This window comes from Phocoena phocoena, chromosome 16, assembly GCF_963924675.1.
Source record: "Phocoena phocoena chromosome 16, mPhoPho1.1, whole genome shotgun sequence".
NCBI lineage: Eukaryota > Metazoa > Chordata > Mammalia > Artiodactyla > Phocoenidae > Phocoena > Phocoena phocoena.
This window is the reverse complement of record NC_089234.1, coordinates 44,085,823-44,111,367: the sequence shown is the minus strand read 5'-3', so window position 1 is coordinate 44,111,367 and position 25,545 is coordinate 44,085,823. Positions and strand designations below refer to the sequence as shown.

The 25,545-nt window shown below is 39.4% G+C and overlaps 2 protein-coding genes across 2 annotated transcripts in view; one reads left to right on the top strand and one right to left on the bottom strand.

Annotated features, from left to right (window-relative positions):
• Nucleotides 1-1,418: 1,418 nt before the first annotated feature.
• Nucleotides 1,419-19,820, bottom strand: CISD1 (CDGSH iron sulfur domain 1). Its single transcript, XM_065894681.1, has 3 exons — nucleotides 19,648-19,820; nucleotides 11,715-11,920; nucleotides 1,419-1,837 (listed from the first exon to the last, which is right to left on the bottom strand). Exons 1-3 carry the CDS (start codon nucleotides 19,670-19,672, stop codon nucleotides 1,748-1,750), a joined length of 321 nt encoding a protein of 106 aa, XP_065750753.1. The 5' UTR covers nucleotides 19,673-19,820; the 3' UTR covers nucleotides 1,419-1,747.
• Nucleotides 19,821-21,025: 1,205 nt separating this feature from the next.
• IPMK (inositol polyphosphate multikinase) overlaps nucleotides 21,026-25,545 on the top strand; it is a 37,921-nt gene continuing 33,401 nt past the window's right edge. The window contains exon 1 of the mRNA XM_065894618.1: nucleotides 21,026-21,518. Coding sequence (XP_065750690.1) covers nucleotides 21,329-21,518 — 190 coding nt within the window. The 5' untranslated portion in view covers nucleotides 21,026-21,328. The remainder of the gene's footprint in view (nucleotides 21,519-25,545) is intronic.

Sequence of the window (25,545 nt, the reverse complement as noted above, 5' to 3'; positions counted from 1 at the left end):
TTGAGATTTTGTGCTTAGGATGTGCCTTAAAGACAAGTTCAACTAAGTCATGTGGGCTACTTAAAAACTGGTACACACAATTTTGGGATCAACTTTATCTACTATAATACACAAAACCACACATTAAAAAAAATCAATGATCATACTTAATATAGGAACGCTGATGTTTTAGTTGCACTGATTCCTGTTACTTCCAAAGTAATTCTGGATCCTACCAAGTAGAAACATGATGGACTACTACTGAGAATTCAAGTGTCTGCAAAGAAATGATGAGAATGTTTACCTGTTACCTTTGTCAATATCAAATTATGTCTGCTACATTACATATATATTTTTCCTTCTAACCCATGAAATCCAAAAACCTAATTTCTCTTAAAAAATATATTAACTACTCCTTGGCTTCCCTGGTGGTGCAGTGGTTGAGGGTCCGCCTGCCGATGCGGGGGACACGGGTTCATGCCCCGGTCCGGGGGGATCCCACATGCCGCGGAGCGGCTGGGACCGTGGGCCATGGCCACTGGGCCTGCGCGTCCGGAGCCTGTGCTCTGCGGCAGGAGAGGCCACAGCAGTGAGGGGCCCGCGTACCGCAAAAAAAAAAAAAAAAAATTAAAAAAAAAAAATATTAACTAATCCTGTCTTAACTCTTTTATTGCTCTTAATTATTTTCAGTTTTCATATTTTTTTCTGAATCAGCAATGAAATGCAATGTTTCTGGTCTGAAGAAAGTTTCTTTGAAGAATATGACATAAACACTTGTCTTCAAATTTTTGCTTTTAAGATTATACAGTTTAAAAGAGGATGTAATTCTTATTTTTCTCCCCCAAACAGTTTCTTTACTAGAATTAATCATGTGCCTGATTATCAAGAATGAGGAAGTAAAAATCTTCCCATGCCTCTGATCTACCCTCATGACTATTTCTGTCAAGGATGTGTGGCTCTGCATACAGGAGACTTGATATTATGTGTTCCAATTCCTTCAGTGTCCCCAATTCAAGTGTTTGCCACTCCTGGGCTAGAATTCTGGAACATGATTACATTTTAAGACATCCTTCATGACAACTTTAAATCTCATATCATTTTGATCTAAATTTCCACTACTGGTTTCTTTAATGGATCAATTAAATATCCATGAAGATGAATACAAAGAAGTTACTGTCCCTTTATTATTGACCTGGCCCACTTATAATTAAGCAGAATTAACATTCAAAGTTCATTTTGATTGAAAACACAGAAGCTGTATTTTCTCAGTGTCATTACCACGTTCAAGAAGAAAACCAAGGTCATAAAAGATTTTTCCTAGATTGTTATTAAGAGATTAACGTAGTTTAATCACACCCAATTTACTTTCTAGGTTAACTAAGTAATATTAAATGGTGATAATTTTTCTTTGAAATTTACAAGTACAATCTGCACAGACATGATTTTGAGAATAATTTAATACGTTAACTTCGCCATACAACTATATTGTAATGTCATATTTAAATGTAAAGAAACGGATCCTTACAAGACCAAAGTAACCCACAGTCCATGAGACTGGATTTTCCTTTTTCCTTTTTTTTTTGTTTCAACAAATGTGCACCACGATGGTTCAACAAGTAAGGCAAATGCCGTGAATATGAAAGCTGTAGTTTGCAATATACCACATCTAGAACCCAGGGGAGGTGAATTAGACACAAGTGGTACTCATTCTAATTAAATGATCAGGAAACATCATGACAAGTTGGTCTGCAGCATCAAAAGTGTCCATTTAAGTGTCTTTTTTCTTAATGATCAGAGGTCCCACGTTGTCTCCAGTTTCTTCATTGTGTTTTGTGTGAGAGCCATCACAGAGTGGGAACTAGGAAGAGAAAGAATGTGAAATGTCTAATTGCAAAATCAGTATTACGTTTGGCAGAGTGGGGGTGATGCTTAATTCACATATGACATGATAACTCAATAGATTTTTCTTGGCTACCTTTTACAGGTTTTCTTAATGAGCATATGTAAAGTGTACACACTAAGGAGGAGGAAGAAACTGACTTGTGGATAATACACAGATCATTAATTGAATTTCCATTTGTGACATTTGATTGTGGATGTGGAAAACCTTTTCCATGTTTATGTACTAGTTATATTTCCTTTCTAGTGAACTACATCCATGGCCTATCTATTGGTAAGAGCCTAAGTTCATTTGTTTAAAATCAATCTGTTCATTATCCTTTTGCTGATCATCTTTGCAGCAATTTTTTACCCAACCCTTTTTATTTTGCTTATTTGTTCATATCCTTAATTTCTCTTCTTTCATACAAATAAGTATTTCCCTTTTTATCATCCTTCATGGAGACTTCTTTCTCCTGGAGATGCGATAAATTTCCATTCCTTTCCAAGATTCCACATTTTAGAAAACACAGACATTTTGGTGTCCAGTTGAAGGAAAAGGGACAAAAACTAAATATTTAACACAGTGTTTCCCAGAGTGAGCTCTGCAAATTAAGAAGTCCTGCAAAATATTGATTTAACTTCATTCTGTGTTTAAAAAACATATACAGTTAAGTCACAACATATTATTATTTTAAAGAGGTTCTGCTATAAAAAACACTATTTTAACCCCAAATTTCCCAAGCTGATTGGACTACGGACACTTTCACTTTGATACCCATTATCACAGTGTTCTACAGAGCACAATTTGCAAAATTCTGTTCTAAGATCCTGTTGCTTCAATATTATTAGAGGTGATTGCTTCCCAAATTGTTATACCTTTATTCATAAATTTATCAAAATTAATTCTACATATAAAAATGCTTATTTATAGGTTCTACATTATCATATTCATCATTCATATTATCATATTTATAATGGGATAATGACTGTGTTTAAAATTGGCTTCAATATTTGGTAGGGCTGGTTTTCCTTCACATTACTCTTCTTTGTTAAAACTTTCCTATTTATTCTTTACCTAACTTTATTAAACTTTACCTATTTATTCCTCCAGATAAACTTGAGAATTTTTTGGCCACGTCCTATTTTATTCCTGTTGTGTTTTTCATCCTCAGGTCTCATGCATTTTCTAATAAGATCATTTCTGCCTTATATGTTTTATGGTTATTATAATTAGGTATATGTTTTCATACCTGACTACTCTTGATATATATTATATATATAAATATATGTGTGTGTCTGTGTGTGTGTATATATCACTGTTTTTTGCAAGTATGTCCTTCCTACTGTTAAATGATAAAAATAAGAATGCAACAATGTTTTAGGTGTCTCCTCAGGATTTTACAATTATCAGTATATTATTTTGTTTTTCCTTCTATATTATCTTTCATTTTTTATTTCATGTCAAATGATGATAGCGAGCATCTTTGTTTTATTTTTGATATCTGGAATGTACCTGCACTTTAGAATCTAGCTTCACTGTTTAGTATAAGGTACACTGTTGCACTAACTGAGCCTATTTAGAAGAGCAAAGTAACAGGAGTCCTGGCCTGAAGAGTAAAATCACCCATTACTCCATTAAGGAAGTATAATTTTCAATACCTGAAACTAGACAATGATGGTATATAATATTAAACTTTGATGAGACTTGTCTATTCTAAGATTAAAATAATATTGGGTTGATGTTAAAGAAATTCAATTTTAATTTTACGATCTGCATATAATTCTGGGAGGTGGTAAATTAGTTAAAAACTACAGAAAAATTCAAGGTATCATCACATCTTATATTTCCAAGTATAAACTCTATCTTGGGGTGCCAATATAAATTCAATGTATATAAAAGTTACATTATTTCTGTCAATAAAATATGGTACAGTATATTCATATTAAAAACAAGTCCGTGCAACAAAAACATAACCCCAAGCTTTCAGTGTTTTCTTGGCATGGATGAGGAAACAGCCCATAAAATATCAAACTGAAACGTATCCCACAGCAAAGAACAGCATTTCAAAGTGACATGTTTAGTAAACAAACACAGATGATTTTACAGTGAGAATAAAAGTTTACATTGTAAAAAAACTCCATTTTTATAAATAGCGCACACAAAACACGTCACTGTATGGTTTTATGCCCACAGGTTATAAAATACATTTCTGAAAATTGAAATATTCATAAAGTAAAAAGTCTCAAATAATTTACTAAAATAGCATATTTAACTTTTATTTTTTCAAGATTTTTTTTATGTGCACCATTTTTAAAGTCTTCATTGAATTTTTTACTATATTGCTTCTGTTTTGCGTTTTTTTTTTGGTTTTTTGGCCGCAAGGCATGTGGGATCTTAGCTTGCTGGCCAGGGATCGAACCCGCACCCCCTGCATTGGAAGGCTTAACCACTGGACCACCAGGGAAGTCCCTTTTATTTTTATTTTAGTCTCACACTGAAAATACTAGAAAACTAATATATTTTCTCAAATTATTTTTCTCCATATATAAAGAACAGGAGAGAAATCTATAGAGAAATATACAAAAGATAAGAAAGCCATATATCTAAAATGAGGATATAATTTTGTAATAATCTGGTTCTGCTTAAAAATGGAAATTCACATGTTTCATCATGGTCTTAAAAGTAAACAAGTAAAAAATAAATACTTCTTTAGGGCTTCCCTGGGGGCGCAGTGGTTAAGAATCCGCCTGCCATTGCAGGGGACACGGGTTTAAGCTCTGGTCTGGGAAGATTCCACATGCCGCGGTGCAACTAGGCCTGTGCACAACTACTGAGCCTGTGCTCTAGAGCCTGCGAGCCACAGCTACTGAGCCCACGTGCCACAACTACTGAAGCCTGTGCGCCTAGAACCCGTGCTCCGCAACTAGAGAAGCCACCACAAAGAGAAGCCAGTGCACCACAATGAAGAGTGGCTCCCGCTCGCCGCAACCAGAGAGAGCCCACGCGCAGCAACTAAGATCCAATGCAGCCAAAAACAAATAAATAAAATATATAAATTTTAAAAAAGGATTAAAAGAAAAAAACAATCAAAAAAATATTTCTTTAAAAAGTAGTGAGTGGGGGGAGGGATACATTGGGATATTGGGATTGACATATACACACTACTGTATATAAAATAGGTAACTGGTAAGGACCTACTGGTACAGCACAGGGAACTCTACTCAGTACTCTGTAATGACCTATATGGGAAAAGAATCTAAAAAAGAGTGGGTATATGTATATGTATAACTGATTCACTTGCTATACACCTGAAACTAACACAACATTGTAAATCAACTATACTCCAATAAAAGTTAAAAAAAAAAAAAAGTAGTGAATAAGGAGATCCTGGCTATTTGTTAATAAACTTTCATGCTTCTTTAAAGTACATAAAGCTTTGTATGCCTTTAAAATGTAAACTCCGTATTCAAAATCATTCTGCTCAGAGGCACAGATATCTTTTAATAGTACTTCCTATATCACTTAACAATAGTCAGAATAATCTCCCAAACTTCATGTGAAGATTAGGCATTTTCATATTTATCCATTAGATATGTCTCATTTTAAGTTAATGAAAAGACTAAACATTTTTTTCAACCAAGAGCCAAAATGAGTTATTTCAAGATAGGATTAGCAATTTCTTAAGAATACATTGTATGTGTTAGTAGAATGTATTTATTAAAATTAATTCATGATTCTGAAATACACTATAAATGAATGAATGCTAATTACTTGGCATTAAAATTCAAATGGTAAATTACATAACAATATTTGTGTTTTTCCAGAAAGTGCCTTGTTTCATTTTTGACCTTTCTATACAGGAGAAAAAAAACATGTGGTGGATATATACTTTCAAACGTAATCTAGGAAGTATAGCAGTTTTTGTATTAAATAACAATATAATGAAAATGTGAATTTTATTAACTCATCAAAAATTTTAAATGTGTTAAAAATGTCAAGTAAAGAGCTGAAATTACAAAAAACACAAAGGGTATATTTAATTCAGCTCATGTATCAATACTTAAAAATAAAAGAATCAGAAAATTGATGAGAAAAAAGTTTAGCTCACAGATGATTCTAACATTTGTTCTAAGATGTTAACCTTTGTTTATTAACAAATCCTGGAGAAAAGTTTGTGAATTAAATTGGTTGAATTTCCTGTAAGTCCAGAAAATATACTATCATATTTGTTAATCCAATTAGAAAACTACGAATCCCAAATACCTTTAAAACTAGAGAAGAGAGGGTGTGGAGAAGAGGTGGAAATAAATGTTTAGGGGTAAAAAACACTAGAGATCCTTGCTCTCTACTTGGAAAGCTAGCAACCTTGTCAGGGTCTTCATAAAAAACACAAAACTTGTTTCTTTTTAATGGTCCCACATCTCAAGTTACGATGTTTCTGTTTTTAGGGTGATTCAAGATGGAAATAAATAACTGTTCATCCTTGACTTACCTCTTCTACTTGCAAAAATTAAAAAAAAATTTTTTGAAGCTTCCTTTGCCAAACTTTGTATTTTTAATTAGAGTTTGGATTATATTTTCCAAGGAAGTTGCCTGGGGCCATTTGGCTCATTAATATAAACTGCTCTGAGAAACAAGCTTGCTTTGATTGAGAAAGAAAATAAAAGCAATGAGATCTTTGAGACTAAACAAGAGAATATGACATTTTACACCATTCTTATATACTTTAGTAAGACCTATGATAGTAGATATAGTAGGAAAATATGTAAGAAAAATTAAGATTTTATAAGACTGTCCTTTTTTTTTTAATTTAAATTTTATTTTTTTGGCTGCGTTGGGTCTTCACTGTTGTGCGTGGGCTTTCTCTAGTCACGGCGAGCCCATGCTGCTCTTCATTGTGGTGCGCGGGCTTCTCATTGTAGTGGCTTCTCTTGTTGTGGAGCACGGGCTCTAGGCACACGGGCTTCAGTAGTTGTGGCACATGGGCTCAGTAGTTGTGGCTCACGGGCTCTGGAGTGCAGACTCAGTAGTTGTGGTGCACGGGCTCAGTGGCTCCGCAGCATGTGGGATCTTCCCGGCCCAGTGCTCGAACCCGTGTCCCCTGCATTGGCAGGCAGATTCTTAGCCACTACGCCACCAAGGAAGCCCTACAAGACTGTCTTTATGTGGATTGGGCAAGCAATGTAACCAACGATCAGAATATTGTTTCTATGAAGAAATGGAGTCAGTGCCACTCTTTTTTTTTTGGCCCCGCTGCGCCGCTTATGGGATCTTAGTTCCCCAACCAGGGATCGAACCCACGCCCCCTGCACTGGAAGCGTGAAGTCTTAACCACTGGACAGCCAGGGAAGTCCCATTTCTAACCATTAATAGGGTGGAGACTTTCCATAACTCATACACACACACCCACACTCCCACACACACCCACCAAAAACAAACCCACCACTAATAAAAAAACCCAACTCAAATCCGGAAGTTGTAAAGGAAAGAAAATTATTCTACACAGTTACATTTCATTTCAATTTCAGTTGAGCTCCTGGCATGAACTGGCTCACCTTTCCTCTCTTTCTTGATTATCTCTTAGTCTGCCTTCTCCTGCTGTCCTTGTTCAAATCTCTCCTGCCTCCCCAATGGCCACCATACAACTCAGCAAACGCCATAATCTACCCGAGGTGAGTGGGGGGTGGGAATCTAGTAAGACCATGTTGCACACTCTTCCCTCTGACATCAATGTTCCCTCACCTTGTTTCGAAAGTAAGACTATCTCTTTCTTTCTAAGGCTGAGTCCGAAATCTGTGCTTGTACTCTCCTTTCCTTCTACCCCTCTCAACATACCACTGTCTCAAATAGTATCTTTCCCTGTAGTTGCTTTAATCATTTCCTTTGTATTGGTTCCTTTCCTTCTCACTTCACTTAGGGATAACCCTTTTGTGAAATACTATGAAACAGTCCAGTTTCTGAAACAGCAGAGGGCACACCAATCGGGGGGAAGAGAGAAGGAACGAAGAGTGTTAAAAACATGTAATTTCTGCACTTGACTAAGAGATCTGATTCATTAGGTCTGAGAAAACTGCTCAAAATGTTAGAAACACATAACAGGTTACTCGTGACTATACCTTAAGAATGAATTAGAGGGGGGAGGGACAAAATGAAGAGTATGGGATCATCAGATACAAACGACTACACATAAAATAGATAAACAACAGGATTTACTGTATAGCACAGAGTATTATATCCAATAGCTCTTAATAACCTATATTGGAATATAATCGGCAAAAAACCCCCTCCAAAACTGAATCACTATGCTGTACACCTGAAACTTACACAGTATTGTAAATCAACAATACTTCAATTAAAAAAAATAATGAATTAAAACTGAATTAGTTTATATAATATATAACTCTTTTTTTTTAGATAGGAGTTTAAATTTTGTTGTATTAGAAACACAACTGGTGTATGAGGAAAAAACTACTGAACATAAACTCCATATAGCCATCTAATCAAAGGTATCAAGTCTTCTGTGGACAGGCATGTAAGTGTGTGACTTGGCACCTGTGTGACAACCTTAGGAACCTCAGGAATGTGGGGAGATTCCAAAGATGCCTGGAGAATAAGAACATCCACTAATTTGAATGCCATTCAAAGTGAACTTTGAATCGCCTCATGTGGGAATAAAAAGTGCCCAAGATTCAGGGAAAATTCAGAACTGACAAATCAAAGATGCAAAGAGGATTAATAATGGTATGAAAGATAAGCTTAAAAAGAAAGAAGACATTGAGAAAATTGAAAATAAAATGACTGGTCTCGCATTCCTTTCCTTAAAGTCTACCTAAGGGAAACTCTAAATAGTATGATGAAAGAATAATCCTGGAACGTTCTGTTGACTTATAAAGTCTAATAAACTTTTAAACCACTAGCTTGGCCTGTGTCCACTTGTGATTCTTCCTGAAATACTTGAGATCTCAGTCCATAAAAGTCAACATTCACTTTATTGACCCTTTACCCTCTGGAAACACCCAACCAAAGCAAACGCCCTTTACTTGGCTTCAAAGCTAAGCTTCAGCGTTCACTCAAGCAGTCATCATATTTTTTTCTTTCCATTCACTGTCATATTTACCAAAATTTTGCCATATATTTAGACTTCTGGTATTTCTTTAGTAATAATTCATACTGCAATCCATTTGGACACAGCTTCTATTCTAATTATTCTGTGAAAATGACACCAAAAGGTCAGTTGCCTAATTGTTTAACCCCACAGTCTTAGTATAATAGTCTATTCACCTCCTGGTCTTTTGCACAAGCCGATGTTCACAATCAAACCTTCTTTGAAACGTTTCCCTTTTCTACCGTGAAGCCACGATATTCTTAGTTTTCTTCTAACTCTGGGGCCCATTTCATCTCCTTTTTTGGCTCTTCTCTTTACAAAATGCAGAAAATTCTCCAAGATTTCATACTTAGCCCCTGATTTTTATCTGTACCAAGGATCTGCTGCATTCCTACCCTTGACTCATCAGTTTTGCTGATCGCTATCTCCAACCCTGATGTCTCAGCTTTAGTCCCACATTTCAGACTGTCTGCTGTACATTTCCATTCAAATGTCACCTCAATGTCACTCTTTGAAATTGAACTCCTCATTGGTGTCCTGGAAAATGAGCCATTCACCCCGAATTCCTTATTTCCGTTGATGGCACCACCTCTTCTAACCCTACAATCCTATCTTAAGCAAGATACTTCCATGAGCTTTAGTCTTCCTCCCACAATCTTTCACACAAATCAGTCATTGCATTTGGCTGATCCTTGCCTCAAAATGGTTCATGTATCTGTTCATGCTTCTCCACTCCCACGGCCAGCACTCTGGTGTAAGTATAACTTTATGTCTGAAATCCCTGACAAGAAGCTCCCCCATGTTGGGAGGCACAAATTCCTCACGCTGGTACTCAAGACTCTCCTCAATTTGGACTTATTCCTGTGGGGAGGGAGGTGCAAGGACCAGACTAGATTCCTCATCGATCCTACTTTCACTCATGAGTCCTTTCCCACAGATTCTGAGAAGGAGTCCCCAATACTTGCTAGTGTATTCCAATGCCACCAATCTTTCCAGGGGCAATTTAACTCCCATGTATATATCACTATGCCTTCCCAGAAAATTCTAGCCCACAGTGCAACAAGCTCTTCCTTTTATTTAAAGCATTCATACTGCATCTACTACACACATCTATGATACCTGCTGTTTTACTATTTAACTGTTCTCAAGCATGTATATAAGTAATAGAAATTAAATGAACTACTTAAGATCACTGACTAAAGAACTATTACAACTCTGGACTTAGAAATGCCTTAATTTCTAAAGGTATTACTTTTTTTTTTTTTTTTGTCGGTACGCGGGCCTCTCACTGTTGTGGCCTCTCCCGCTGCGGAGCACAGGCTCCGGACGCGCAGGCTCAGCGGCCATGGCTCACGGGCCCAGCCGCTCCACAGCATGTGGGATCCTCCCGGACCGGGGCATGAACCTCTGTCCCCTGCGTCGGCAGGCGGACTCTCAACCACTGCGCCACCAGGGAAGCCCCTAAAGGTATTACTTTTTATATTCTGGTGAGCAACAAGAGAATGAAACCTATTATAGGTGTTAATTTTTAAAAAACAAACCAGATCTAGTCTACAGAATATTATTGAGGATTATTTTCTAGCAACTCCACTAGTACTTATAAACAATCCCACACTCCAAATGAACAGTGCTCTTCTTAAGGAACAATTTCTGTAATGGGACTATTAATTTTTGGTTCATATTCCATATGTTCATCAAGCAGTTTTCAGACACAATGACATAAGCTAAGCACTCTATCACCACTGGATTATACAGTATCAATTGTATCCGGAGAAGGGGGTTAGAGTAATATGCTTTCCGTTACCTGATATGTGACTTCTTCCTTATCTGGGATATGTGATTTGTGATAATGGCTTTCCACTGTGGGAAGAGGTCCCTGACATAACATGCTTTCAGAAATAGATACATCATTTTTATTGTCTATTTTCTTAGGCCTTATAGTGTCATCTTTAGTAAAATCCATTTTATTTAAATGTTAATAGTGGCAGTATACACAGTATTTCACCATATTTCTCTAAATATACCAGAAATTCTGAAGTTATTCGATGTATGAAGCTTTTCAAGATGACCTTAGGAGAGCATTTTACCATCTTCAGATCACCAGCTGTCATCGCTATCTAAAAGCTGCAGGTATCACAGAGATAATTCCAGACGGAACTTGATAAAATGCAATTCTCACAAAAGAAAATAAAGATACAAAAAAATCCTGTATTGGATATTTAAATATAGGAGCTGCAGCTTAAAAAAAGCTTAGGATACAGGGTCAATACATATGTACCAGGTAAGAAATTTTCAGGGGTAATTTTCCAAAAGTTTCTCTTGATATTTCTAAAACTTGTGCTAGAATCTAGGAGCTTGAAATCTCAAGGGAAAAAAAATGACCTCTTCTGTTTCTCTTTGTATTTAGGCTGCATACTCCTTTTCCTGGGATACTGAATGCTAACACCCACTTGGGGAGGAAATTCTAAGCGTAAATAAAGGGATTTTTCTCTCTTCTTTGGCCAAGAATGTGGTTATATTTGCCTAACTCGACGAGGGTACGATGCAATTTCACTGCATGGTGGTTATACATTTTAGTAAATATATTCCTGAAGAGTACACAGAAAACAGAGAAAAACAGAATCCATAAAAAAAAGGAAGCAAAGGAGAAGGGATATCTTGATATTTGATGGTACCAGTGTGACAGAATAGTTTAAATGAAATGTTGCATTAAAGATGGCACTGGCATAAAGGACTTGCTTCTCTTACCTTCTTGGACCTCCAACAACGGCAGTACACAGCTTTATCTCCCAAATCCTCCATGTCAAAAGCATGTACTACCTTGGGGTTGTCTTTCTGGATGTGAGGGTTTACCATAGATTTGTTGCGATGATCTTTGACATAAAATCTTTTGTAAGCTAGATAACCAACTGCAGCTGTCCCAGCAGCAACGGTAACCACTGCAATCCATTCAACTAGAGCAGGGAAGGAAAACAGGAATGATTATCAAAACCAAAATCTATACTAATAATCTAACACGAACGTTCAGGAAATCCAGTTTTTGAGTTCTAAGCATCCCGACAGTCAAAGGTGTTTAACATTAAAAAAATGATCAGAACACACTGGTGAAGTAGTCCCTTGTTAAAACCTTCCCCAGCCCTTACTGAGGCAATTGTGTATTTTCTATTCAGTATTGTTAGCTAAGTTAAGATAGAAGAGGGAAACTTAAAAATTATTTTATAGTTGGAGAAGAAACAAAGTTTAGTAATCTTTTTAAAGTGTTCATAAATAGATTTAAAATAACCTGTGAGCCTGCAGATACCTATTGCTTTAAAAATAGATACATATAAAAATTCAGATTACTAATAAGACCATAAAAATTCAGATTACAAACAAGACCCTCCTCATCCCTCTAAAAATCAGGAGGTGATTATGTTAACAAAATGACTCATCAGAGTTCTTTTTTTTTTTCTTTTTGGCCACACCTGAAGCATGCAGGATCTCAGTTCCCTGACGAGGGATTGAACCTGTGGCCCCTGCAGTGGAAGAGTGGGGTCTTAACCACTGGACCGCCAGGGAAGTCCCAGAGTTCATTTAAATAGTAGGTCCTTTAGTCATTTAAAAATGCATAACCACAAACAGAACTGGTATCCAAAGAAAAAGAAAGGACAAATAAAACAAAACCAACCCTTAATATTAAACATTCAGAGGAATATATCCACCAGCATTCTGGGCTTCAAGTCATTCAAAAGCTTTGTTTTTGTTTTTGTTTTTTAATTTCAAAGTGTCTCATTAAAATGAAACTCAGAAGGTACTACTTTTATAGAAAACATAATATAATTAGTTAGATTCTCCTTTAATAAATTCTAAATTTCCATTATCCACCAGTGGATGATCTGAATTCCCTACAAACTTCATTTTAAGTTTAATGACATTTTTCTGCACAATTATTTGCTTGACTAATAGGCCATCTATTTATTCTGTTCACGTAGCTTTTCAAGGATCCCTTAGAAATCCAAGCACTTAACAACTACCCCAGTTCCAGAGAATTCTGGAGAGGAGAGAGTTCTGCATAGTCTGGTTAGCCTCGGCCTCAGAGGAGAGTTGTCTATTCCCAGCATGGAGTGGGCTGCAGGAAGAAGTTGAACAGGGGTCAGGATAAACACACTGGACTGCGTCCCAGCATTTCCTAAGTCAGATCTTCACAGTGTTTGAAATAAGTTCCCAGACTATCAAATAAAGCCCTAGAGAGACAAGTACAAAAAACACATTCCAAGACCAAATAAAAACATATAATGAATAATTAACTGTACGGCTTACTTGCACTACTGAGTCAAATTTCTTATTGTACTAATGTGATTAATCATTGAACCTAATAGTTCCTTACATAAAATTGGAGTTCATTCTTACAAAACTCTAATGGAAAGGAACAACCACTCTCACACTTAGTTCCTTTTATCTCGGTCTTCTCTTCTAGCTTATTTAATAATTTAGTTTTCATCAAGTGTTCCTAATTAGCATGTTCCTTGGATTCTATTTTCAACCACAGTTATTTTTCTCTAAGAAAAAATTTAGTTTGTTTTCCTGCCCACACAACAGTTCTATTCCTCCCTGCTATATAAAATAAACATTAACTTTATGCCCTTCCCAGATACTGTATGACTGAGAAAAGTTAATAAGTCATTTGATAGCTTCAAACCTTTGGCTTCATTGAAAGATACTTTAAACTACACACCTTGTGTAGATTTGCCCTGAATTTTTAACTTTTTATTTTTTAAAATTTGTTTTATTATGAATGTCATCATGTTTTCTCATTGGTAAAGGATACTTTCTTTTCTTTCTTTTTTTCTTTTTTTTTGGCTGTGCTGCACAGCTTGTAGGATCTTATTTCCCCAACTAGGGATTGAACAGGAGCCCACGGCAGTGAAAGCTCCAGTCCTGGAGCTGGAGTCCTAACCACTGGTCCACCAGGGAATTCCCTGCCTTGAATTTTAGTGCTGCTTCATGGTATCATTCTGTGGCAACTCCAAGCAGGGCTGAAACTTTACTGATTTCTAGCTTGATTCATGATCTTCCTTTCTGATGCATTTTTTACCATGGAAGTCCCTTGAGAAAATGTCAGGAGTTATAGCAATCTACTTCTTAGCTAATGGAAAGCCACTTTGAATAGTTATGTACCTATCACAAAATGGGCTGAAATACTGCTTTGCATATATATATTCAATTATGTTTGCTGAATGTTAAATCCTTAGTATAAACTTAAAAGAGGGAAATATCCCAAAAGACTGAAATAATACAATTCCCTAAATGCTGTTGATCTTAGTTACACCTTACTTTTTTTTTTTTTTTTTTTTTTTTTTTTTTTTTTTTTTTTTTTTGCAGTGCGCGGCCTCTCACTGTTGTGGCCTCTCCCGTTGCGGAGCACAGGCTCCGGACGCGCAGGCTCAGCGGCCATGGCTCACGGGCCCAGCTGCTCCGTGGCATGTGGGATCTTCCCGGACCGGGGCACGAACCCGTATCCCCTGCATCGTCAGGCGGACTCTCAACCACCGCACCACCAGGGAAGCCCTACACCTTACTTTTGAGGTGAAGTTTGAAGTAATCTCTATCAGATTTGTTTTAATGATGCCTACATATTACGTAAAGGCCTGAGATCCAAAGAAGAACTACAATTGGTTAGGATTAATTGGTCTCATGATATAAAAAAAGAATCCTATAGGAATTTCTGCCTGAAACTTATGATAGGCCAGAAGAATCTTTCTCAGCCATCAAAACATCCTTCTATTCTCCTTTCTTATTACTACCAACTGAATCCATATGGTGACTTTTTAAAAACCTTTACTTCCCTTGGATTTTTTTGATGGTGGAAGAAATGACAGAATAACTGACACAGAGGGAACTAACTCTAGATATTACCCAAGCGTGGCTGCCCTGTGGAGAATCAAAGCATGCACTCTGTGACCCTACCCGCTAAGGAGGGTCACTGATGAACCTTTATAAATGTCATAGCACCATATGTGTGCTAGGAAATGGCTTTGCGTTTGCTCCAATGAGTTTTTTAGACTCACAGAGCCAGATAAGGTCTTAAGAAAACAATTTCCATCCCTCCCCCATTCCCAAATTCTAATTCTCTAACCTCATTAGAGACAAATGTAAAAGTTCCCAGAGTAAGAAAAATGTTGCTGTTTTATCATTTCATTACTGTAGCCTGAATCAGTCTTTTCTGGCAAAAAGCTATGGATGCCACTGGCAACTCTAGGGAAAAGAAAGAAAAGGAAACTATATGGAGATAGACAAGAATGATGATGGATTCAAAAGTCAACAATTACAATAGAGAAAGAATTGAAAACCCAAGACAGTAAACAAACAATAAAACCCAAGTAACATTTAGTTCTTGATAGTGTACATGCCTATTAAGAACAGACACCATCTCAGGTTGAACAAGGGACTATATCAAGACCCAATTTCTAAAGATATTTCAGTTGGCACCTTTCAGACATTCTTTCAAAACTGGTGTCCAGAAATATCCTAAGCCTTATTTTTGCCTCTTCTACTTTATCCTTACTTCCCTTTTCTGTACACCTCTCTCAAGGTATAGTGTTCCTATAGTTAGATCAAACCCCTACCTTGCCTTGCTTAACAATGCTCTCTATCTATACAAATACCATGAATACATCAATATAAAGAAAATACAAAAAATACATTTCTAAATAATCCCTCCCTTTCTTACTCTTCCCCTGGCAATCTTTGTATAATCTTTGGTTTTCTCTCTTAGGATTATTCAGAGATAGAGAAAACATCAACTTGTTCCCAAATCCCACACCCATATTTATAACTCATTTCTTTACTGTGGGAAATCATTTTGCTTTAACCTAAGACATAAATCTCACCCTGCTTCTTTTCCTTTAGCCCCTTTGGTAGCCCCAAACTGTCCTCTCCTACCCAGTGTCAACTGCCATAGAATCAGAATGTTCCTTCCACCTCAGGAGGGGGGCAGGGGAGCTGTGTTTAAATCTTTGCCTCCCTTAGGTCCCCCTCAGATTGGTAGGCTGTGCCTGGTAATGTTTTTCTCTCAAGGCCTGGTGCACAGGCAGTGTTCAATGTTAGTTAAGTAAAAAGAAATAATAGATTCCTAATCTGAATTTGCAACTCCCTCTGTCCATCCTACTATCACATTGCTCTTACACCAAATGACTTCTCTTTGGCCTCATCTTAACCTACTGTATCAAACTGTGGAATTTCAATACTTCCTGAGATTAAAAATAAAACTTCATTATGGAACCCTTCAGACATACACGGAAAATACTATAATGACTTCCCATTTACCCTCACCCAGCTCCAACAAGTATCAACTCACTGCCAATCTTGTTTCATCTACAGCCCCTATTATTTTTTGTTCATAACCCATAGGAGCTAACTCCTTTATTCACAGTATGATCTGCACATTCCTTCTCAGATAAAAACAAACCCTTGAATAGTTACTTTAAATGACTCAATAAATTTATTGAACCCAAACAGTATTTTTATATGTTGAAGTTAAATGGATTGGAAAATTATGAGTTAGTTTCAACAAAAGAGACAACGATATAACAGTCAGAGAATAAGAACTTATGAAATTTAGTTTTGGTTACAAGCATTGTAGTGCTCAGGGTTTGGGAAGTACAATAAAGCACAGGCAGATAGACTAATGCCTATTTTGTAACTGGAGGGTAAAGCAAAATATGAAGAAAAAAGTGACTTGAGGGGACAGCAGGAAGAAGGAAGGCCTTTAAAAATATTTGGTTTAGTTGGCTTTTTTTTTTTAAATGAGGGTGAATTATGAGTGACTTTGGGCTGAAGAGAAGAAAATCCCTGTGAGTGAGAGGACAGAAGAATTAAGAGCAATTGGTATCATTACTGAGGCAAGAGCTTAAGGAAGCAGGAGAAAATGGCATCTGGATGATATAGAGAGAACAGCCTCAGATAATCTCTTCCTTGCAAATAGAAGGGAAGGGATTAAGGATGAGAGCAGAGTCAATGAGTCTTGGAGTATTAAGGAGCAAGAAGTTTAGTAAACTTCCTAGAGGTCATCTATTGGATATGAGGAGGGGTCATTAGAGAATGGGGACTCTGTAGCAGTGAAAGGCACTTAATGTTTCTTAATGTTTATTACAGTTTCTAAAACTGTAATAAATATCTGGTATCACATAAAAAATAAGTTTGGTATAAGTATGTCAATTATACCTCAATAGGGAAAAAAGAAGTTTGGTAATATCGACCAAATGGGCATCAAAAGCCATCTCGCTGACTGGGATCTTCGGATTACCATTCCAATCACTCATCCTCAATGCCTTTCCCAGATTCATGTCCTGACCTGATCTCCATTCATTTTATTTCTAACCCACCCATTATTTTTTTCCTGAACATAAACAAGAATTCTGCATGCACATACACACCCTTTTATTTTTTATTTAACATATACTTATATAGTGCTTACCATTGCCGAATACCATTATATAATATACACACAAATTATAAAAAAAATATATAATTCACTTACTTAACTGAGAAAAGTCATGGTCATCTTCCCCCAAATCAAAAGATCTAAACTGATTTTCAATCTATAGGAATGAACAGGTTTGGTTTAAACACTGAGAGTAGAACAATTTGAGATCTAAACATTACAAAACAGATATTCCGTCCCTACCTTGCCACACCACTATATCTGAGGAAGAAAGCACTGGTAGAAGTGATTTACAAAGGCTTTGGGATCCCTGCCCATTGTCCTCACAACAGTCCTTATGCTTTTAGGTGAAATAAAAAGTAGTTACTTCCTCGGCTTCCCTCGTGGCTCAGTGGTTAAGAATCCGCCTGACAATGAAGGGGACACGGGTTCGAGCCCTGGTCTGGGAAGATCCCACATGCTGTGGAGCAACTAAGACCATGTGCCACAACTACCGAGCCTGCGATCTAGAGCCCGTGAGCCACAACTACTGAGCCCGCGTGCTACAACTACTGAAGCCCGCGCACCTAGAGCCCGTGCTCTGCAACAAGAGAAGCCACTGCAATGAGAAGCCCACGCACGGCAGTGAAGAATAGCCCCTGGTCGCTGCGACTAGAAGAAAGCCCGCATGCAGCAACAAAGACCCGACACAGCCGGAAAAAAGTAGTTCTCATAACAAAGTTGAGTACCTAAAGTTTAAGCTAATAACCCAATTGACGAAGCAATTTCCTATCCCTTAGAAAATGGCAAAATAATGGGAAAGTCACCTTTGGATTCCCATATAATTAGGTCAAAAAAATAACAAACTTGTCTTGATTACAAGAAAGATTAGCTTATAGTCTTAAGAGTCTTAGGGTTCACCTATTTCACATTTCAATAGTATGCTACCTAAATAGAGTTTAGTGCCCAATTATACAAAATGACTCCACATTAAAAAAAAACACTTTGGAATCTTTTGTCCCATATCACACAAGTGCAAACTGTCTTCCTATAAGATTATCAGTGGCTCAAGTCACATGAATATCTTATTTTACACAATTGTCTTATTCCTCAGAAAATTTTTTTTTACAATAAAAATCACTCCCTATTTTAAATGTACGAAGGTGCCTCTATTTAAAGGAGTCTAAAGATGAGTATCCTTTGAAATACGTTTTGCAAATAATCACCTCCCATATACCGCATTAGTAACTTAAAAATGTCATGGGTTATCACCCTCACTCTGACAGATAACTTTTCGCAACAAGTGGAATTCTCCAATTTATAGAATCTATTACAAAATTAGGGCCAAGTTAGTAGGGACCTTTTACAGAACCTGGCACTCCAGATGCTCAATATTTACTAAATGAATCAAGTAGACTATTTTAAATTAATTTCTGGACAATCTACCTTTACCTAACTACTGTTACAGGTAACCAAACCTTGAGGGTGGTATTTTATACCTGGGCAAAGATCACAGGTATCCCGTAGCGGTACAAACTATTATATTAACAATTATACTACCACCAAGAATTGTTATAAAGTGAAGCTCTAGAAAGTCTCTTAATTTTAATCGGACCTTCTGTGAAATAACATTTCCAAACGTTAGGTACTAGCACAAGGGAAGCAAGGCTGAGAAAGGTGAAGGCTCAATGAGCTCAGTTTTCAATCCTCTCTCCTGGACTACTGCCACCGAGGTCCAGATGCCAGAGGCATTAAAAACAAAAAACAACAACAAAAAACCCTGGGAAAACTGAAGACCTCGGATTGGGTGCCTTCCCTTTAAAAAATGTGCAAAACTAAGCTGTGATTAGTCATGCATCGCTTGAGGGCTGCAGGAAATCTACGTTCTCACTCCACGGTAATTTAAATGTGGAGAAGGGGGAAGAGGGTTTTTGTTTTTTGTTTTCACCTTTCCTTTTTTTTCCAGGCCCTGTGACACAACAGAAAGGAGTCTCAGGGAAGAACAAGAAAAGCTAGCAGCGCAGCGGTATAGTTAGGGGACTACCCAGACCTGGGTAGATGCCTGCATGGCCCCCACGCCACTTTTGCCCCGGCATCATACCCTGACCTGGCCCCCTTGCCCCGTGTGTCCGCAGGTCCGCGGAGCGCTTGCCCTTCTCCATCTCAAGGTTACGAGACTGGCGGGAACGCAGGGCAGCCGTAATAGCCCGAAGAGGTGCCGAGGGAGCTGCAACCGGTGCGCAGGCCGCCAACCTCACCCGCTCCCATGCCCCACTTCACCTCGTACGCTGGAAGTCATACTCATGGCGCCGTCGCTTGCAAGAATGTACACAAGACACTGAGCACAAACCGGCTCGAGCGGACAGCGGGAGTCAAGGTACAACAGACGTCTGTCCTAAGGGCGAACTGCAGGTGCGACTGCGCAGGCGCCGCGATAGGCCGTAAGCACGTGTGTATTAAGCAGCCGGGCTGATGCTGAGCATGCGCGAAGCTGCGTTCCGGGCCTTTAGGAAGTCCTGAGTCCGGATTTTGACAGCCGTAAGAGGTGGGAGGAGGAAAAGACCAAGAGAGGTAGCAACTGAGTTTGCGCAATCCTGAGGGCCTCGGTCCTGGAGCCCAGCGGACGGGCCTTTGGAATAAGGAATCCGGACCAGGTTTTACGTCTCTCCCAGGTGTGCGGATTTATGGGGGCAGGGGGTGTGTGCTGATATAACACTTGCCATAATCAGATATCTAAGGTTTTACCCAAAATTTTCTTGTTTAGTCTGGTACCTGCAAGGCCAGGTTCAGTTTTCACTTGAAATGCCGGACACAGGAACCAACTGTGGTGTCCCATCCCAGAATCTCCCCCTCGCTCCCAGCGTGCATCCCTTTTCTCTGCCTTCCACCCAATTCTCCTTGATCACCTTGGAACTTGCGCTAACGGTCGAGTGGGAGAGAGATAAAAACGGCTCATTTCTTTAAAAAAAATGTGCTCACTTAAAAAAAAATAAGATTATTCCCTATCTTCTACAGTCTGAAATCAGTGTCGGTTTCAAATTTTTTAAATTAGCTGTTTAGTGGCAGCAATTTGGGGAGGGAGGATAGGATTACTTGAGGGATGTTTTGGAGGTGCGTCTTCTAAGAAGCTGCCTGTTTTTACTCCTGTTGTATCTGTGCAGGGTTGGAGTTGGAGGAGGGAGGTGATTGCAGTTAAAGGGTGGTCTTCCAAGCCTCCCTGGGCACCGCTACTGCCTCCCAACTCTCCTAACGCGTGACTGACTGCCCCTCACAACTGGGAGCCCCTGATGTCTTTGAGCTTAACTCCGGGAAGCGCTGAAGCGCGCACTGAATGAAGGCACACCAGCCCTGGCAGAACCGTAAGGCCAACCAGGTGGGAATGAGAAGAGTCGCGAGTTTGGTCGCCTCATCCAGGTCGCCTTCCGCTCGCCCTGGCAGCGCCGAGCGCGCGCCCTGCCGCGGGGGTCCCGTCTGGCGGCCTCTGGGCATGCTCAGTAGCGGCGGCGGCCGCGGGTCGCGCAGTAGGAAGCTCGCGGCTGAGGCGGCGGTGCCGGCGGCGCTGACGCGCGCGCGGCAGCTAAGGGGACTGGAGGACGGCGGGAGGGGGCGGGGGCACGGGAGGTGGGGCCGCCGTCGCCGTCAAGGCCCCAGGGAGCGCGGGGCGCCACAGCCGACGCCGCTCATCCGCTGGGGTCAGTCTCCTGGGCTGCGCCCGGGTCGGCGGCTGCGGCAGCTGAGCAACGGGAGCCGAGAGGCGCGCTCCGCCGAGAGTTGGGCAGGGCGAGCCCGCGCCTTCGCGGCGTCATGGGCCCCCTCCTTGGGCCACAGAGGGCACCAGCCGCAGGAACCCCCGGGCCTCCTCGCGGCCGAGCCTGAGCGACCCCCGGGTTCTCCGGCGTCCCCTCCCTCCGCCTTATTTTCTTCGCTGCTCTCGCTGCTGCTGCCGCTTCAGCTCTCCGTTATGGCAACGGAGCCGCCATCCCCTCTCCGGCTTGAGGCGCCCGGCCCCCCAGAAATGCGGACCCCACCGGCGGGCGAGACCTCCCGCGAGGGCACCCTGAAGCCGGCGGGCGGCAGGCTCCGCTTCCTCAACGGCTGCGTGCCCCTCTCGCATCAGGTGGCCGGGCACATGTACGGGAAGGACAAAGTGGGTAAGTGGGGGTGGCGCGGAGCTCGCCGCACCCCTTCCGCCTTCGCGAGCCCCGGGCCGGCCGAGGTAGCCTGGGGCTCGCTGGCCGTGCCGGACGCCCCTCCGGGTGTGTACGCCGCACCCCCGGTCTCTTCCGCTTTCCCCCAGAGCCTCGCGACCCGTGCAGCAGGGGCTCGAAAAGTGGGACGATTTCTGGGGTGTGGGGCGTCAGACGGGCAGCAGGAGGTGGCGGGGAGAGGAGTGTCTGCTCTCCCCAGGGAGGGTGGGTATTGATTGAAGACGGCTTTCGTTGTTAGTGAAAATAAGGAACTTCGTTTTTACTGGACGGGGAAGTAAATTCTCCCCTGAGCACAAGGTCTGTTTATTATAGGCGGGCAGCTAGTATTGCAAAAGAAAAGGAATGAAATGCATATGATGCTAATCTAGTGCTTCTCTTTTGGGTGCAGCTGCATAGCTGGAGGGGGCGAAACAAGTGTTTTTTGTTTTTTGTTTTAGAATGTTTGTTTGCTTGGGTTTTGGTTTTGGTTTTGGAAGCTTGTCCTGGTTTATCCGGGATGTTTATCCGGGATCTCTCTCCGCGCCCCCTTGAGAGGTTTTTCTGATATCTCCTGGATTTCTCCGGGAGGCGTGGTTTCAGGAATGCTGAAACTCGGATTCACGGTAGGAAATACACCCTACTATTGTATTAGGGTGGTACACAGATAAGACAATCAGTTATTCTTGATCATCTTTATAAGATTGTGTCATGGCCTGTGTAGTACATTTTTTGAGTCACGGCGTTTAAAGCACAATCCAGGGCCTTTTTATTCTCTTGGTGATGTAAAAGTTCGGTTTAGAAACTGGAATTCACCTAGCTTACACTGGTTCTTAGGCCATGATTACTTGGAGAATCAGATGGAGGCGTATGTGAGTCATGCAGATCTTAGACCTGACAATTTGGTTTGTGCTGGTAAGATGATTCCAGTTTAGGCTGGTAAGATAATACTGACATTTTTAGGCGAGGTAACTGAAGCCAAGGCTGGTTAAGTGACAAGCCTAAAGTCACAAAGCTACTGTGTGTAGAATCTGGAAACCAAGGGTCCTGCTTCAGAGCACTTTTTTTCCCACCGTGTATTGTGCTTGTAGAAAACCACTCAAACAAGGATTTCTGAAAATGGATGAGATTGAATGTATGTTATTTCCCAAAGAACATTTCCCACTACTTTGATCTTTACCTACTCCTTTTCTCTTTTTCAGAATTAGGGGTTAATGATGTGTCAGTTGCGTGCCTTTTTCCCCATTAAATTGTTAGTTAACTTGTTCCTTGAAGTTAGGTCTCTCTATATATTGATACATAATTTGTCTTTTTCTGAACTATTTGAGAGTAGGTTGTATATATCATGCCCCTTTACACGAGTAATACCTCAGCGAGTATCTCCTAAGAATGTACTTTAGTGTGTATTTCTGTAACCACAGCACATTTATCAAATATGGAAAGTTTAACCATGATACAATGCTTTAATCTGTAGTCCATATTCTGCTTTTGTCAACTCTTCCAACAATGTCTTTTATCGTATTTGTTTTTTTCGGCATAGGAACTAGTCCAGGACCATTTGTTGCATTTAGTTGTCATGTCTCTTGGAATTCTTTAATTTGTAAGTTTCTCAGCCTTTCTTTTTTTTTTATGATATTATCAATTTTGAAGACTACAGGCTATTTTATAAAATATTGTTTAATTTGGATTTCTGATGGGTTCTTATGATGAGATTCAGGTGATACATTTCTGGCTGGAACATTATAAAAGTCTGTCCTTCTTAGGGTGTCACGTCTAAAGTCCACAATGTCTATCTGCCCATTATTAGTGATATTAACTTGATCATCTGGTCCAAGTGTGGTCTGGCTTCTCTAGTACATAGTTAATATTTTCCACCTTGCAATAATAAGCTGTCTATAGAGAGATGCTTTAAGATCATGCAGATATTGGGGTCCTCATATTTTACCCCTAGATTAGACATCTATTGATGATTCTTGCCTGAAGCAGCCTTTACTCTGATAGTTGAAAAATTGTGATTTTTCCAATTCTACCACTCCCTCTATTTTAACAGTCAGCATTCTGTTGTAAGAAATAGCTCTCAGATAGGAAGAAAAAAAAAAAGCCTTCCACTCACAGATACAGAGAACAAACTAATGGTTACTAGAGGGGAGGGGCAGTGGGAGGAGCAAAATAGGTGAAGGGGATTAAGAGGTACAAACTATGAGGTATAAAATAAGTTACAAGGATGTAATGTACAACACAGGGAATATAGTCAATATTTTATTTATTGAAGTATAGTTGACTTTGTAAGAAAAGGAAAAAAAAAAGAGATAGCCCTCCATTACTACTATGCATACGTGTTCTTTTTTTTTTTTTTTTTTTTTTTTTGCGGTACGCAGGCTTCTCACTGTTGTGGCCTCTCTCTTTGCGGAGCACAGGCTCCGGACGCGCAGGCTCAGCGGCCATGGCTCACGGGCCCAGCTGCTTCGCGGCATGTGGGATCTTCCCGGACTGGGGCACGAAACCGTGTCCCCTGCATCGGCAGGCGGACTCTCAACCACTGCTCCACCAGGGAAGCCCATGTGTTCTTTTTTATGATCACTTTGGAGTCGTGGATTCTTATTTTATAAAGTGTCATAACCCATTATAGAACTTGTTTATTTTGTTGTCCAAATTGTCCTAGATTTGGCCAATTGGGAGCACCTACTTCTTTTCTGTCACAAGTTATTTTTGCCTTATCTCGTGCCTTCCCTTCCCAGCTCTGGAACCAGCCATTTTCTCTAAGGAGCCCTCGTTCATTTTTAGTGGGAAATGGTATTTAGAAACCAAGATCTGGGTGCAGGTTTGCTCATTGCCACTAGGGTGTCATTGCTTCCAGGTCTTTTCAATACACGTAACTAAAAAGTATGTATAAATATTTTAGAAATCATAAGTACATACTGATACTTCCAGTTTCATTCCAACTCCACAGTTTTTTTCCTTTTCCTGATTCTAAATTTGTTTCCTGTTTGCCTCAGTGAGAACCTGGCTCCCAGCAATATTAACTTTTTCTTAATCCTATAATCTTCAGGATTTCTATACCCATACTACTCTAGAAAACAAACCTAGAATAAAGAGTGCAAGATGAGATTCCCTTTTACTGAAGGTATGTGGTTGGAAACTCTTCAAAGGTTATTTGGATTAGAATTTTTTGTGTGTGTGTGGTTATTTTTAACCCCCTCTTCTCAATGGTAATATTATTCATTCGAAATACAGTTGGATTCATTTGTTTCTGTTTAAATTCAGTTCCCTTCCTTCAGTGATATATCAATATTTTTGAATGGTTATAAAATTACTATGCTTCCAAAAGTCAGAACTTTACAAAAAGGTATATCAGAAGTGTCACTCTATTCCTTATCACTCCATCCCATTTCTCAGCATCCCTTGTAGTTAACCAATTTCATTGTTTTCTGATTTATTGTTTCTGAGTTTCTTGTTGCAGAAATAAGCAGATCTCTGTAAGTTTTCTCATTTTCCCTTCTTTCTGACACAAAAAGTGATATGCTGTATATACTGTTTTGGACGTTGCTTTTTAAACTTAACAATATCTCCTAGAAATCAGTATTATCAGTTCATAGAGTGCTTCCTCATTGTTTTTTTACAGCTCATTTGTACTGTATTGTGCATATTCCCCAGTTATTTCAATTTCTTGAATTTCCTTTTGGACTTTTGTTTCACTGATTTGTTTATCCTAGCAATAATACCTCATTGTCTTAATTTAAGCTGCTGTATAATAAGTCTTGATGTATGGTAGAATAAACATCCCACTTTCTTTTTCAAGATTATCTTGATTTCTGGCCCTTTGCATTTCTGTATAGATTTTAAATCAACTAGTCATTTTCCCCAAGAAACCTGATAAGATTTTGTGTCTGCTTTGAATCTATAGATTGCTTTGATGAGATTTGATTTCTTTATAATCCTGAGTCTTCCAGTATTTGAATATGGTCTATCTCTCCATTTATTTAGGCCTTCTTTA

Excerpts from the sequence above, each read along its gene's own strand:
- CISD1 (XM_065894681.1), bottom strand. The coding sequence starts at position 19,672 with ATGAGTATGACTTCCAGCGTACGAG. Across the intron at positions 11,921-19,647 it reads TATGACTTCCAGCGTACGAG|TTGAATGGATTGCAGTGGTT; the intron begins GTGAAGTGGGGC and ends TCCCTGCTCTAG. Across the intron at positions 1,838-11,714 it reads GTTGTTGGAGGTCCAAGAAG|TTCCCACTCTGTGATGGCTC; the intron begins GTAAGAGAAGCA and ends TTCTCTTCCTAG.